Here is a 14664-nt window from a genome sequence, read left to right on the forward strand (position 1 = left end):
ATAGCAACAATGAGAAATAGATCTATGAAAATCAGTCTCTATTACCAGTGAAAACCGTGACAACTGTTAGGACTGTATTACAGTAAAAATGAGAGTTAAATGCATTAACATCAATGACTATTCTTAGAAGACTATTATAAAGACTTGTTAGTTTGAATATGAGTAGAGGTCAATGTATTGTTAGGCAGGTGAAACAATGTCTATGATTAAATAGTTTGAGTCTGTGCAGGCACCAGTATCATCAGGAGGGTGAGTGGCATAGAGGTAAGGCTTTTTGAACAGCATTGGACAGCAGGAAGCTCAATGGTGGTCAAACTATTCCAAAAGGCAGGAAGAGCAGTGGAACGAGATCAACAAAGGTGAAGCAACATCATTAGACCACACTGCTGGGCAGTTGTTCAGCTCATAGACAGTTAGTTCTGTTTGGGGTGACTGAGAACAATAGTGTTAACAGAAAGCAAGCAATGACTCTACCAGGCCTAGCTAATATATACACACACACACACATTTTCTAAGCCGCTTAACCCCCCTGGGTCTTGGGGGGAGCTGGAGCCTATCCCAGCTGTCATTGGGCAGATGGTAGGATACACCCAGGACAGGTCGCCAGTTCATCGCAGGGGGCCTAGCTAATACAGCCTAACTAAAAAGGGAGAAGCAAAGACATGAGGGCTCCATGAGATGTCCGCTTCCCCGTCAACAAACTTGAACTTAAAAAAAGTTGTCATAGTGGTTGAATTTACTTCAAGGTTAAGTTGATATAACATCCATCATGTAACATGGATTTTTTCTGAAATTAGTTTGTCATTACACCTGGTGACAAAATGACATGGCTTGCCAACTCAGGCTGATTGAACAAAAGTTTTACCATTTAAAAGTTTTAAAAAGCCTAATGTTTGAAATCTGATCACCACTTTTAAAATACAAAATGTTTTTTTTTTTTTTTATAACTTTCTGATGTGTTCCTTAAGTGTTTATAATGCTACCTGACACCTACATACGCTCATCATTACAACTGACATAAACTTACAGCTGTAGGTTGTACAGATAATTTACTAAGCTGTTGTTCCCAAAATTCAAGTTGTAAAAATACCATCTAGTGTGTATGTTTGTATGTGTTTTGTAAGTTATTATTGTATATAAATTAATGTGATTCCATGCTTTTGAACAGTAATGTATTCTAGGCTGCTCTCACACCCAGAACATTACATATACACTAACACAAATCTTCACACAAGCTACACATATTCAAGTTGTACACACACACATTCTCACTCAGTGTTAAAGATGTTGTATCCCCACTCTGCAGAGCAGTCTGAACAGTATGATGAGTGTGTACAGCGAGACAGGTGACTATGGCAATGCGTGCGTTTCCGGAGAGATCCTGCTCAACATCTCCTACAGCTACAAAACTGGAGCACTCAATGTTCTAGTGCGCGAGTGCCGCTGCCTAGCAACCGGAGATGAGAAGAGGCAGCGCACTGACCCGTAAGGGGCCGCTTGTACACACATAGACACATATATACACATATTCATAGACTTACACATAGATGCACATTCAATATATAAATACACATGCAAATGTTGTACCAAACGTCCAGCTATTGAGCATTTTCACTTCCTAAGGTCATGAAGATGACTTAGTGCAAACAGCACTTATCAAATCAGGAACTGCAAAAAGAGTGCCACAGTTATCCTAGCACTGGCTCTGAGTACAGTAACCATCAGTAGGAGAAAGATACAGTACTGAAGCACCTGTTGTGTTCTAATAATAACTGGGCTGCTATTCACAATAATGCTATTCATGATTGGTGGCTTGAAATAGTTTTTTTTTTTTAATATTATCAGTACTGAAATTAGATGTGTATTTTCTACTGATTTCTGTGTGTGTTTTGCAGATATGTCAAAACATATCTTTTACCAGACAAATCCCGTCAGAGCAAACGAAAAACCAGCATCAAAAGCAACACAACCAGTCCAGTGTTCAACGAAAACTTGAGGGTGAGAAGGGCCTGAAGTAGTGCTGGACAAAATGTCATATGTTGTGTACTGGTATACTTGTATTTATTGTCACCCAAAATATTGATTTTTAATTTTAGTGCTATTGATAGAAAATAAAAATAAATAACTTCAGTGTATGGGTGTTGCAGGTTTTTTGAAAGAACAGTTCAGATTGCATGAAAACTAAATAAATAATTTGCTCCCTTTTGGTGTGTTTGTAAGAGAAATAAACTCAGCAGTCAAAACAATCAAAGGCTACACTAGTGCTCAAATGTTTGGAGTTGCTTCACTGTCATTTCAGTATTTGCTGTTATTTTATACAGCAATAACTTATACAATATAAATTGAAATCCTATAAGATAGACACCTGGTCAGGCTTCATTTAATTTGGGGGGGTTTGCAGAAAGCATAGATTCTTTAACAATATCATCAAATGATATCAGCATCAAATACCACACATGAATACAGGCCCTAGCCATGCACATGTGTTTCTGTAACAACATGTATGGTATAAATCTCTCTCTATGTGAGTAGTACGTGGTGAGTCACTCTCAGCTGGAGACGCGCACTCTGCAGGTATCTGTGTGGCATCATGACCGCTTCGGACACAACAGCTTCCTGGGAGAGACGGAGCTGACTTTTGATTCCTGGGAGTTTGACACTCAGATAGAGGAGTGGTTTGCCCTGCAGCCCAGGGTGAGACACAGACATATACACATACACACACACGTGACCTAATGGGACACTGGTAGTGCGCTGTGTTCTCTAATGGTGCGTTCTCTGCAGGCTGAGTGCTCTGCAGACTCTATGATGCAGTATAAAGGAGAGCTGACTGTGGTTCTGAAGTACATTCCTGCAGAGAGAAATCTCTCACTGCCCCTGGACCAAGTACAAGGTACTATAGAAAATACTGCTGATTTAGTTAATGTTTTGCTTTCATTCAGTTATTGTAATTCCTCAAAGTTATTCCTGAATTAAATCTGTTTTAATGCATCTTGGATGTAGATAATCTCTATTCGGATTTAATCCTGATACTCAAGATGCACAAAACGACCAGGAGTAAATAGGGTCATACAATCCTTGTAAAGACTCATTTCTATGAGACATACAAAAGAAAAAAACAGCTTTTTTGGTGTGTGTGTGTACAGAGTGGCACTTTTGCAATGCTGGTATAATGATGATGATTATGATGATGATGATCATGCAATGTCTCTCTCAGTGAAAAAGGGATTTCTGAAAGGGAAGAAGAGTATCACTCTTCCAAAAGGAGGAATGGTAGAGCTGCTGGTTAAAGAAGCCAAGAACTTGACAGCTGTCAAATCAGGTTCTTCTGATCCTTTTGTGAAAGGGTAGGAACAATCAGGATTTGTTGTGTGTTAACACAAGCACACACGCACGCACGCACACACACACGCACGCACACACCATATATATATATGTGTATATATATATATATATATATATATATATATATATATATATATAAAACCTCGAAAACCTTGTATCTCCATTTTTATTATTCAGTTTTTGACATAATCTGAAAAACAACAATTTATGGTGCTGTGTATATATATATATATATATATATATATATATATATATATATATATATATATAAAGCACCATAAATATTTAGTTATTGTTATTTTTTAGCTGTCTACCGCAGCATATTGGAGTAAATATTGAATAAAGTGCAGACTTTCAGCTTTAATTTGAGGGTATTTAGCTTTCATTTGAGCAGTTGGCCGTTCAGCTGTTCCATGGCCAGTTCCATGTGTCATTCCCTCTTTATTTCACTTGTAAGTCAGCAAATAAAATGTCTAGAGTCAACTTCAAGTGTGCATTTGCATTTGGAATCTGTTGCTGTTAATACTCAATGTGAAGTCCAAAGGGCTGTCACTGCCAGTGAGGCAAGCCATCATTAGGCAGAAAAATCTAAACAACAAAACCTGTCAGACAGATAATGATATAGAAAGTACTAATGAGCTCAGAAATACTAAAAGGCCTATAAAATGGAAAACAACTGTGGTGGATGACAGAGGAATTCTTTTCTGATTAAGAAAACACCCTTGGCAACAGTTGGCCAAATCAAGAACACCTTTAAGGAGGTAGGTGTATCTGTGTCAAAGTCAACCATCAAGAGAAGCCTTCACAGAGGTTTGAATCTTTACTACAAGATGTTGACCTTTGGTAAGTCTCAAAAATAGACCAAATAAGAGTTTGCCCAAAACATCAAAAAAAGCCTATACAGTTCTGAAACAACATATTATGGACAGATGAGACAAAGATCAATTTGTACCAGAATTCTGCTGATGGTCCAAAGCATACCACATCAATCAAGCGTGTTAGAGGTAGTGTTATGGCGTGGGCATGTAAGGCTGCCAATAGAATAGGGTCTCGTATATCTTGAACTGCTGACGAAAGCAACAGGATGAATTCTGGCTAGTGCTATGTTATCTACTCAGATTTAGCCAAATGCTTTAAATCTCATTGGATGGTGCTTTACAGTTCAGATGGACAGTGACCTAAATCATATTGCAAAAGGAACTCAACACTTTTTTAAAAAAGAAGTGGAATGTTCTGCATTGGCAAAGTCAATCACCTGACCCCAATCCAATCATGCATTATGTTCACTTATTTAAGTGAAGACTGAAAGTAAAATGCCCCAACACAAGCTGCAGAAAAGGCCTGGTAGAACACCACCATGGAAGAAAGCCAGTGTCTTGTGATTGTCTGTGAGTTTCAGACTTCAGGCAGTTGGCTGCAAAAAACTTGGAACCAGGTATTAAGAATGACAATTTATGTTATGATTGTTAGTTTGTCCAATTACTTTGCCCCTAAAAATGGGGGGTGATGTATGAAAAAGTTGTAATTCCTATACTGTTCACTCGATTTAGATGTAAATACAAATAAAAGATCAAATTCTGTCTTTTAAAGTCACTTACATCATTGAATTTCAACTCCAATATGATCTAGTAAACAGCGTAAATAACAAAAACTTGACTTCCAAATAAATACTCAGATTGAAGTGATGGACATGACTAACTTTCAATGCTACTGACAATTCCAGACAATATGTAAAGACTCCCTTTACATAATGTTGTCAAAATCACGAGTTGTGGTTGTAATTGTCTTATAAGGATGAATGGATTTTTTGCCAGTGTTCTGTAAAGCTTCTCCAACCTTGCTAAAAATTGCTTCAAAAGAACAAATTTGTAGTCAGAGCATGTGTAAGGTCAAACTCCATTTGTGAATATAGGTACCTACTGCCTGATGACAAGAAAAGCACAAAGCACAAGACTGCTGTGGTGAGGCGTTCAGTGAATCCACGTTGGAACCACACCTTTACCTACTGCGGCCTCCAGCACAGCGACCTGGACAGTGTGTGTCTAGAGCTCACAGTCTGGGACAAGGAGCCACTTGCCAGCAATGTCTTCCTGGGAGGAGTCCGTCTAGGAGCTGGAACCGGTCAGTCTGTCTCTCCCCGTCTTTTTCTTACTTTTTATCTTCCTTACTCCAAGCATTAACTATGAGGAAAGGCAAGACGTTTTTGCATTCTCCACTCCAAACTCCATTTAATTGTTGTCAATTTGCTGAAATTACTTAAGGATACAGGCAGCATGGTGATGCAGTGGTTAGCGGTGTTGCCTCACAGCAAGAAGGGCCTGAGTTTAATTCCCTGGCCGGGCGACTAGGGTTCTCTCTGTGTGAACTTTGCATGTTCTCCCCTTCTCTGCATGGGTTTCCTCCGGGTGCTTCGGTTTTCATCCACAGTCCAAAGACATGTAGTCAGGTGAATTGGAGATGCTAAATTGCCCCTAGGTGTGTCTGCCCTGTGATGGACTGGCGACCTATCCAGGGTGTTACCTGCCTTCTGCCCAGTGAACACCCGTATCTAAGCGGCTTAGATAATGTGTTTGTATATATAAATAATGTAAAGGACATTTTATCTTCCTTTAAACAAGACTGTATGTACAACCACAACTTCTCATGAATTCAGTAAAAAATAATTTGTGAGTTCGGACCTTGCTTTCAACATATGGTGGTAGTATAAGGAAAGACTGATTGTGGGTGGGGGAAAGAATCAGAGAAGTTGGGCTGGAGCTAGGAGGCCAGACCCTCCCTTTCAATAGCTATGGTAGGTCTGACACAGGACTCAGAAACAGGAAGGAGATGGTGTGGTGGGGATTGCAAAAACTTTGTCATGTGAAACAGAAGGTAAGGATGGGCATTTATAGGACATTAGGTTGGAGGGAAGAGGTCTTTTAGGCATGGTCCTTTTCCCAAATTTCAGTTGTTCCAGAACTCCGTAGTACAGGGTGATTCAAAAAGATTCATCTCATTTCAAAGCACCATATTTTTTACAACCGTGAGGCGCCTAGGAACCAATCACATACCAATTGAAAGAGGGGATCATAGAGTTTCTGACTGTCATCAGAAGATGGTGACCCCTGAGCGTTTTGCATTCTCCACTTCAATAAAAGTGAATTCATCATAATTGTGCAATGTGATTTTCATCAGCAGTGAATCTCCAAAAGCTCAGAGCATTCATCGTTGGTTCCACAACACTGGATGATCTCTGAAATCGCACTGAAAGAGCCGTGAGTACAGTGACACCGACATGCTCAATCGAGTATAGGATGAATTTGACTGTCACGTTGATGTTGTCCGTGCAGCTGGAGGAGGTCATATTGAGCACTTGTAAAATTACATAAACTTTATGCTCACTTAAACCATTTACAATTTACTGCATTGTTCTGTAATGATTTACAAGTGAAATAAATCATTTTGACATAAGATGCATCTTTTTTAATCACCCTGTATTTCCTCTTTGGAAGTTTGGTATTAAGCATTAATTTAAGGGTATTTACATCCCAATTTTATATTCATTGAAAGATTCATTTAGTATACACACGTTTGCTAGGATTTCTCAGCTTGATTAATTTACATATTGTTGAAGTAGAAATTATAAATATCAAATTACATATTTTGTTATCATCAGCAATAACTGTAAGTGAAATAAAACTGCCTAGAATCAACTGTAAACAGGCTTCTATAGAGCTGATAAAGCTGATGAATCATTCAGTAATCATTTCCTGATGTACTTGTAACTGATTGTCTTGTTAGTCAGAAGAGAAAAAATTAGCATGTAAAAGAATAATTCCCATATATGACATAATCCATCCCACATAATGCTTAATAATTTACATTCAAACTAGCACATCTAGCACTCTGCAAAATGATTGCGTGATTCTTTTTAAGCTGTTGCCTCCTGAATGGTTTCCTTCCATCATTTTTTGACTTCCTCATTTACTTTAGTCACAAGCACAGAACATGATAGCAGGTTGATTCTGACTGCATGTTCTGACCCACAGGTCTGAGCTATGGGAGGGAGGTGGACTGGAATGATTCGTATGGGGATGAGCAGCGACTGTGGCAGCGCATGATTGACAACCCTGAGATTCCTCTGGAGTGCACACTGATGCTGAGGTCCAGCATGGCCAAGAGAAAGTCATAGAGGGGGCTGAGAGAGGATAGCTAGTTATCTTGCAATACTCATCAAAACTTAATGCCCCTCATCACCTTTAAAAAAAAAAAAAGTGCCCTTTGCACACACAGGTAGAAACAGCATTATCACGCACCTGCACACACATACATAGACTGTATTTGTCCTCTAGACCAGCTGTGATCACTTACTACGTCTTTACACACAGATTGATACCTACATATATGACCACACACTGTCTTATTGTCTACTCAACTCACATACAGCCCTGCGTTTTGCAACTAAACATGTATTATACATGCACAAAAATCCAAAAATCGATTCTTAGATGCATCGCAATGCGGACGTGGACGATTCTGAATCAATTCACAAATGTCAAAAATAGATTTTCTAAATTTGAACTGATAATGTAATGTTGACGGAACGCAAAAGGCGGAACTTGGAAATACGGACGCTCAGATGCTCTGTGACGTGCACATAACAAAAACACAACTGGATGAGCGAGAAATACGACCAGCAGACTGGTATAACCCAAATGTTAAGAAGCGCCATTTTGTCCTTTCAACAAAAATCAAACCACCTTGTGAGCCAGAACATTTTATGTCCAGTACGTCTCAGTATATGCTAATGTCCTAGTATAGGCTAAACAATATAAACGAAAATACAGACTTACTTTGCTCTGCTTCAAGCTTTAGCTATAGCCGCTTTCCTCCCATCTCCACCAGAAACATTTTCCTTAAAAGTAGAACAGTTTCTTGCAAAATGTCTCTCAACGTTCGACTGTTTTACGAAGCTAAAGTCAGCTTCTTATTCACCAGCTTCTTGTTTGAATTTTCCTGTTCTACCTTAAATTCTGCCTGAGGCACCAGAATGTAAATGCGGCACCATTTAAGGTGGAACAAGAAAATTCAAAAGGGAAGCTGATTTCATCTTCACAACTTTAGTGTTTAACAGTCTCCGATTGCAGGTTTAACGTTACAGGAAACCAACTGAGCTGCTTATAAATGCGAATAAGTCCATTCGTCTCCAAATGTTTGTCTTAAATCTCTCTCTTTGCCTTTTCACTAGCTACTAGCTAGGCGAGACTGCATTGCTATGTGACCTGCAGTCTGCCCGCCAGTTCTCTGTCGTTGAGAACCAGGGCTTTCGCACTGTGTTGCACACTTTGGAGCCGAGATACAGCGTCCCTTCTCAAAGATATTTTACTGACATAGCGATCCCCACTCTCTACAACGAGACCCAAATTGAAGTTACAAAATAAAAAAAATATAAAAGAAAACGGGTAGAACAGCTGTAACGTGCTGCGCGGACATCTATTGCCACTGGATCTTATATCACTGTAACTGCGCATTTTATTGCAGATGAGTGGCAACCAGTGTCTCGTGTTCCAAACAAGAGCAGTGAATGAGAGCCTTCTAGTTCACTTGCCATATCACTTCCATTTGTTTTAGTAATAACAGATATTGGAAGTAAATTCATTATAGATCATTACAGTATTTTGCTTTAAAAGTACCAAGTCCTCATACAGTGAGAAAAAAAAATAGTATAGAAAAAAATGCATCGATAATCGTTTTACAATCACATCATAGGCCTCTGAATCGTAATCGAAACGAATCGGGAGGTGCCTAGAGATTACCACCCCTACACACCACATAGTACAACAATCCAATGGCTGTAAACAGCACAAAAGCCATCCTAAAAAGAGCACATAATCTCTAGGTCGCAATTAGCTTTGCAAAACAATATCAAAACCATACTGCACATGAGAACTCACACATACTGTACATTTATGAGGGTACAAAATTTCCAGGCTTGCACAAAGCATTCCATTCAAAGCACACACGCTCAATGGGTAAAGTACACAACAATGCACTTGCATTACCACTCTATAGACACAGAAAAAGCCAGTTGTGCTTTCAGCCTGAATATAGAGAATCTCTGCAGATTTAGTGTGAGGAGTCTATTTTCATGTGCTCTTGTAGCGATAAGACTGAAATCAATCACACCTCACTGAACTCATCCACTTCCAGCCCTGCATGCCTGAGGGAATTTTCATGAACTCATCAGACTGTTCTAGTGTTCAGAGGCAGCCAACCAGAACGATTCCTGTCTTGGGTGTTTAATTTTTACAACGCTCAAAGCCAGAGAGATCAGAAGATGGAATTGGGAATTTGTGTGGATGCTTTAGTAAAACACTTTTAGAGACACTTGCACAATGCACACACGCACACAGTTCACACACTTCTGAAGAACAGCACATAGTGTGGCATCCTTTGCTGTGAAATTTGAGCTGAGTTCTAGAAAATGCCCAAGCGTACATGCTCCAGGCATAGTGTCACTGTGAGGATCATGAGGATTTCAGGAAGAAACTCCTTTTTGTAACCTTGCATTCCTGTTCCCAACAGACAGCTTTAAAATACCATATGGTGTCACCTTTAATGTATAAGGGGTTTTGCAATCCATGTTCAGTGATTATCAAGCTTTCTACAGAGAAAAATATGACCTCTCTGTGTTAAATGTTTTAAAAGTAATGTGCTTTTCTTGCCTGACTGTAAACCAGTTAAAGTCTCAGCATGTAGAATGTGTCTACGTACTTTGTCTTCTATGAGCAGGGAGGCTTAAGACATATATCTTCAGTCACCCTTATATAGGAAAGAATAAATTCTCTATGAACTTTCATCTCTTTTCAACTCATCATTGCATTTAACACATTTATAACCCACATGTGGAATATATACCTAAAAATCCTTGGTCCTGTATTATTGTAGACAGCAAAAAGTCAGTAGTTGTAAAACATGCATTTAAATATTTGCACAAACACTTGCAGAAACAAGTTTATCATTTAACAAATACAAACACCTAATAAATGAAAAGAAAAACAATACATGGATAGATGGATGGTTTGAGGTACCAAGAATAGCTGTTTTGAAATTCTAATTGAACAATCACATTCATACAAAATACATACACACTAATACATTTATAACCATCAAAGCTTTGAATTCAAAGCTGTTAAACTTGTGAACCCATGAAAAATGTATGAGTCTCACTTCTAGTGCCCTTAGCTGGCTTTGTCAAGCCCTGTCAATGTTTATTTACAAGCTTTACCCTTCTAGGTAAAGATATTATGTTACACCTTGGCCTACTGCTCAGCAGACATTTTACTCATCTGTATGAGGTTTGATTTTTTCAGACAAGGGTTAGTTGAGCCTGCTGAAAGACTTCTCCAGATTACCAAAACAGAGGGTGACATCACACTGTCCAGCGATTCCACTGCTCTTCATGACTGCTGTTGCTTCTGTTCATGAATAACTGAATCTTCAATATTCCTTCATAAGAAACATCAAACACCAAAAAAAGAGAGAATCTGACAGTGATGGTCAAAGTAAATTTTATTGCCATTGCTTCTCACCACAGACATAGTAAACAAAAGCAGGGCTGTAATAGTTGTATACTTAAGTTGTGTTAGTTTGGTACCACTGATCTATACTGAATCACTACTAATTTATATTTGGAACATATTGCAGTCCCTCTTTACAAAGTATACCTATCACATGTTACTTTCACCGATCTTTAAATTAATCTGTGCTGCCAAGCTGAACTCTTAAAAACCATTAAAACAGCAACCTTAAATGTGTTTGAATTATTTATAAATTATAATTTTGCAAGCTCGGACCACTGTACAATGAAAAAAACATACAGTCTCCCGAAAGAACAATGACTTTTAGAAAGCAGAACAATTGCTTCCATATTCCACTATGTTACTGAATATGTATTTGTACAAATGTATCACTGTATTATGATTACACACAGAAATGTGTCACAGTATGAATGATAATACACACATATTTACATATACTTAGCACAAGCAAATACAAAAACAAACACAAAACTCTTGGGAACAGTAACATCTGGTGTAGTAAAATGTTGTAGAAGCTTGGTAACATTTGTGAACATACAGAAAGCAAATCTGTGGATGTGACACAGTGCTGGACATTAAAGGTATTGTCTTAAGAGCCATCAAGTAAAAACTCACTATATGAGCTCAACGCAGTCATAAGTATCAGTTCACACCCATCACATGAGCTCATCGCATCATGCCAGATGCACTTTCTATCATCTAAATCTGTAATTTTCATGCACCAATTATGTTAGGCCAAAAGGCATGATTTGAGGAAGAGTAGTTTATTAGCCCCATTGTAAAAAAAATTTAGTGCTTAAATGTAGTTTTGGGACACCTCTATTATCATTTATTTAGTTTTTTTATTATTTAATTTGTATTATGGAAATTGTGCTTTACCATATTCAAAAGCATATAATTTCAGTTATATTACAACTTATTAATCAATACTTTGATTAATGTTTACCTAATTTTACTTAAAGAAAATGCACATGTTCAAAGCAGATATCTCCAGATGCGACACTTGGAAATCCCCTGCCCAACACATCTGACTCAGCTTTTTAAATTTATTAAAAAATCACAAAGATATTGCTGTGGAAAACTTGAATATTGAGTTGAATTGTCATATCTGAATCTGAATCTGTCAAAAACAATTATCTCTTGGTTACAAAATGTCTGTGATATAGATTGCAGATACATTTTAAATTCAAAAATCAAGCCTGAAACTGTACTTTTCCTGTTTCATTTCAGGAAAAGTTCAAAACATGCCATGGTCTGGCCATCCAAAAGAAAAAAAATCCAACAAGCCTGGTTGGGCATCAGATGTATAAACCCATGCAGTCCTTCCATAAATGAATTCAATTTGTCAAACAAAAGAAGGGACATGCAACAAAATACTAACCTAAATAAAATACTAAATAATAAAAACCTACATAAACGAAAGATGCCCTGCAATGGACTGGCGACCTGTCCAGGGTATATCCTGCCTTCCGCCCAATGACAGCTGGGATAGGCTCCAGCACCCCACCGCGACCCAGAAAGATAAGCGGTTTAGATGACGTATGTATGTATGTATGTATGTATGTATGTATGTATGTATGTATGTATAAACGAAAGAGACACCGTTTGTCCCACTAATGTTTGAGTACTTCTCTTGCTTTAACCAGGATCATTTTGAGTTTAGTTAGTAAACTTGGTTGTTATTGACCAGCAATAACAACCAGGTTTACTATCTAAACTCAAAATGATCCTGGTATAACTTACTGTGGTGTAGTATAGTTAAAAAAATAATAAGAAATAGAATTGAGAAGAAGTGTGCTGGCCTCAAGGAGTGGTTAAAAGAAAATCCACAGGGTGGCGCTAGAGTGCCATTATGGCTAGTATGTCTTGCTGAAGAAAAAAAGAGAAGACAAAATGACTGAGAGAAACGAGAGTAAAGCTGTTCACCTGGAATGCTGAGCTTAAAATAAGTGAAACGAAGCATACAGAGTCTACCAACAATATTTTTTTTTCTATTGTTCACAAACCCCTGTTTCTTTGTTGCTGGTACTTATGAATACAAAAGAATAAGTAGACAAGGCACAAATTGTATTTAGAGAGTGTCCTAAGACTATTTTTAGGGACGCAGGTGTTACTGAATGAAAGCGTTACCTTCTCTTAGGAACAGACTCAAGTAGTCAAACAGAAACCAGGGCAACCACCAGAACTCAACATTCCTTAAAAGACAGAAGCATACAAACAATATAGGCCAATGCTGTGATGCCCTTTAACCCAGATGATCCCATCTTCCTCACAGTGGTACAGAAAGGGGTGACAGGGTGCTTTTCCAAGGTTATTAGATCTTGGCATTAATCCAGTGAAAACTCTAAACAGTCATTACTCAATGGTCAGCAGAGCTACACACAACGTGAGTGAATCATCAAGTGACACCTCTCAGTGACCACTGAAATTTTAGGGGCATTGGTCTCTAAATCATATACCTCTCACTTGCAATAGGACTTACCTCACTCACCATGGCAGTGCAGATGCTAATTTCATTGGCAACAAAATGCTTCCTTTAACAATTATTTTTTTGGAAATGCTCTTTTCTAGTTTGGTAATGCTGCCTTCTACACATTAATTGGGATCTTACATGCCTTCAGTTTGAGAAATGAGTAACAATTCACTCTTTCCATCAATCTCTTGGGAAGCCAGGCAAGTTTTCACATTTACAAACATGCTACAGCATATTGTGTAGTTTTTCAGAGGAATTCCGAGCATGCTAGACTAGGAAGGACCAACTGGGTGAACCAGTTTGCTGTGGCACCACTCTGAGGCAGACCAGTGCTGCAACTCTAGTTATTTAAGAATACCAAAGGGTGAAGCAGGTTAAATAATGACCTTTTTCTGAATGTGTATTTCTCCCCAATGGACAGCATAATATCATAAAAAGTTTATTTTCAGAGACAGCATAGAATTTAGATTTTGAGACGTTCAGGGGGTCCAAGAAGTTATTTAGAGGGTCCCAGAACCCCTGGACTCATTCACACCGTGGATGGCGGCCTAGGTAGAATCAATCTCCAGACAATGTTCACACACTGCTAGGAGGCTGGATACCTCATTAGACGCATAAGCAAATATATCCATAACCAAACTTGACCTCAGTATGACAGCAACAGTACAGAAATCTGTTGTAACTGGGGTCAAAAGTAGATGATTCTGATCAGAGAACAACTTTTTAATGAACAGGCAGAAACAGGCACACAGATGAACCCGCAGGGGATCTCACCAGCAACCACACACTTAATGCTACCGGTGACCCCCCCACACACACAAACGCCCACATCTCCAACATGGAATAACACATACTACATATGTCAAACTAACAGAACACCACAAACAACAATAAACAAGTACCTCCCATGAGTCAGAAAAAGTTGGTTGGCCTCCACTAGCAGCACAGTGGGAAATTTTTATTTATACTCAGTGATGTTTATAAATAATGGTAATTATCAGGCTCGCTCCAGTGGTTGGATCACAGGTACCAAGAGTTTTTACTGAACTGGAAAAATCTGCTTTTAGTTACCAGTAAACTGGAACTCACCACAGGAAACACTGAAGCTCAGCTTACTGGTGTCACTCATTTTAAACTTTTACTCTCTAACCACTTCCACTCTGCCTGCATCTGTTTTACTTGATTTTACTATTATTGTCTTATTGTCATTATTTTATTTATTCCCATTTATTTTAGTTTCCATTTTTGATCTCATTCTCTTTGTTT

The 14664-nt window shown here is 38.4% G+C and overlaps 1 protein-coding gene across 5 annotated transcripts in view; it reads left to right on the forward strand.

Moving 5' to 3' along the window:
* sytl5 (synaptotagmin-like 5) overlaps window positions 1-8132 on the forward strand; it is a 28184-nt gene extending 20052 nt beyond the window's left edge. For 3 of the 5 annotated variants that reach the window (XM_036568585.1, XM_036568675.1, XM_036568918.1), the window contains 7 exons: window positions 1307-1485; window positions 1896-1998; window positions 2533-2694; window positions 2785-2893; window positions 3218-3347; window positions 5258-5466; window positions 7374-8132. In XM_036568585.1, coding sequence (XP_036424478.1) covers window positions 1307-1485; window positions 1896-1998; window positions 2533-2694; window positions 2785-2893; window positions 3218-3347; window positions 5258-5466; window positions 7374-7516 — 1035 coding nt within the window. In that variant the 3' untranslated portion in view covers window positions 7517-8132. Of the gene's footprint in view, window positions 1-1306; window positions 1486-1895; window positions 1999-2532; window positions 2695-2784; window positions 2894-3217; window positions 3348-5257; window positions 5467-6519; window positions 6600-7373 lie in introns of all 5 variants that reach the window. The other 2 variants (XM_036568756.1, XM_036568835.1) reach the window with 2 other exon arrangements.
* Window positions 8133-14664: the final 6532 nt, after the last annotated feature.

This window comes from Colossoma macropomum, unplaced genomic scaffold (assembly GCF_904425465.1).
Source record: "Colossoma macropomum unplaced genomic scaffold, Colossoma_macropomum, whole genome shotgun sequence".
In the NCBI taxonomy this organism is placed as follows: domain Eukaryota; kingdom Metazoa; phylum Chordata; class Actinopteri; order Characiformes; family Serrasalmidae; genus Colossoma; species Colossoma macropomum.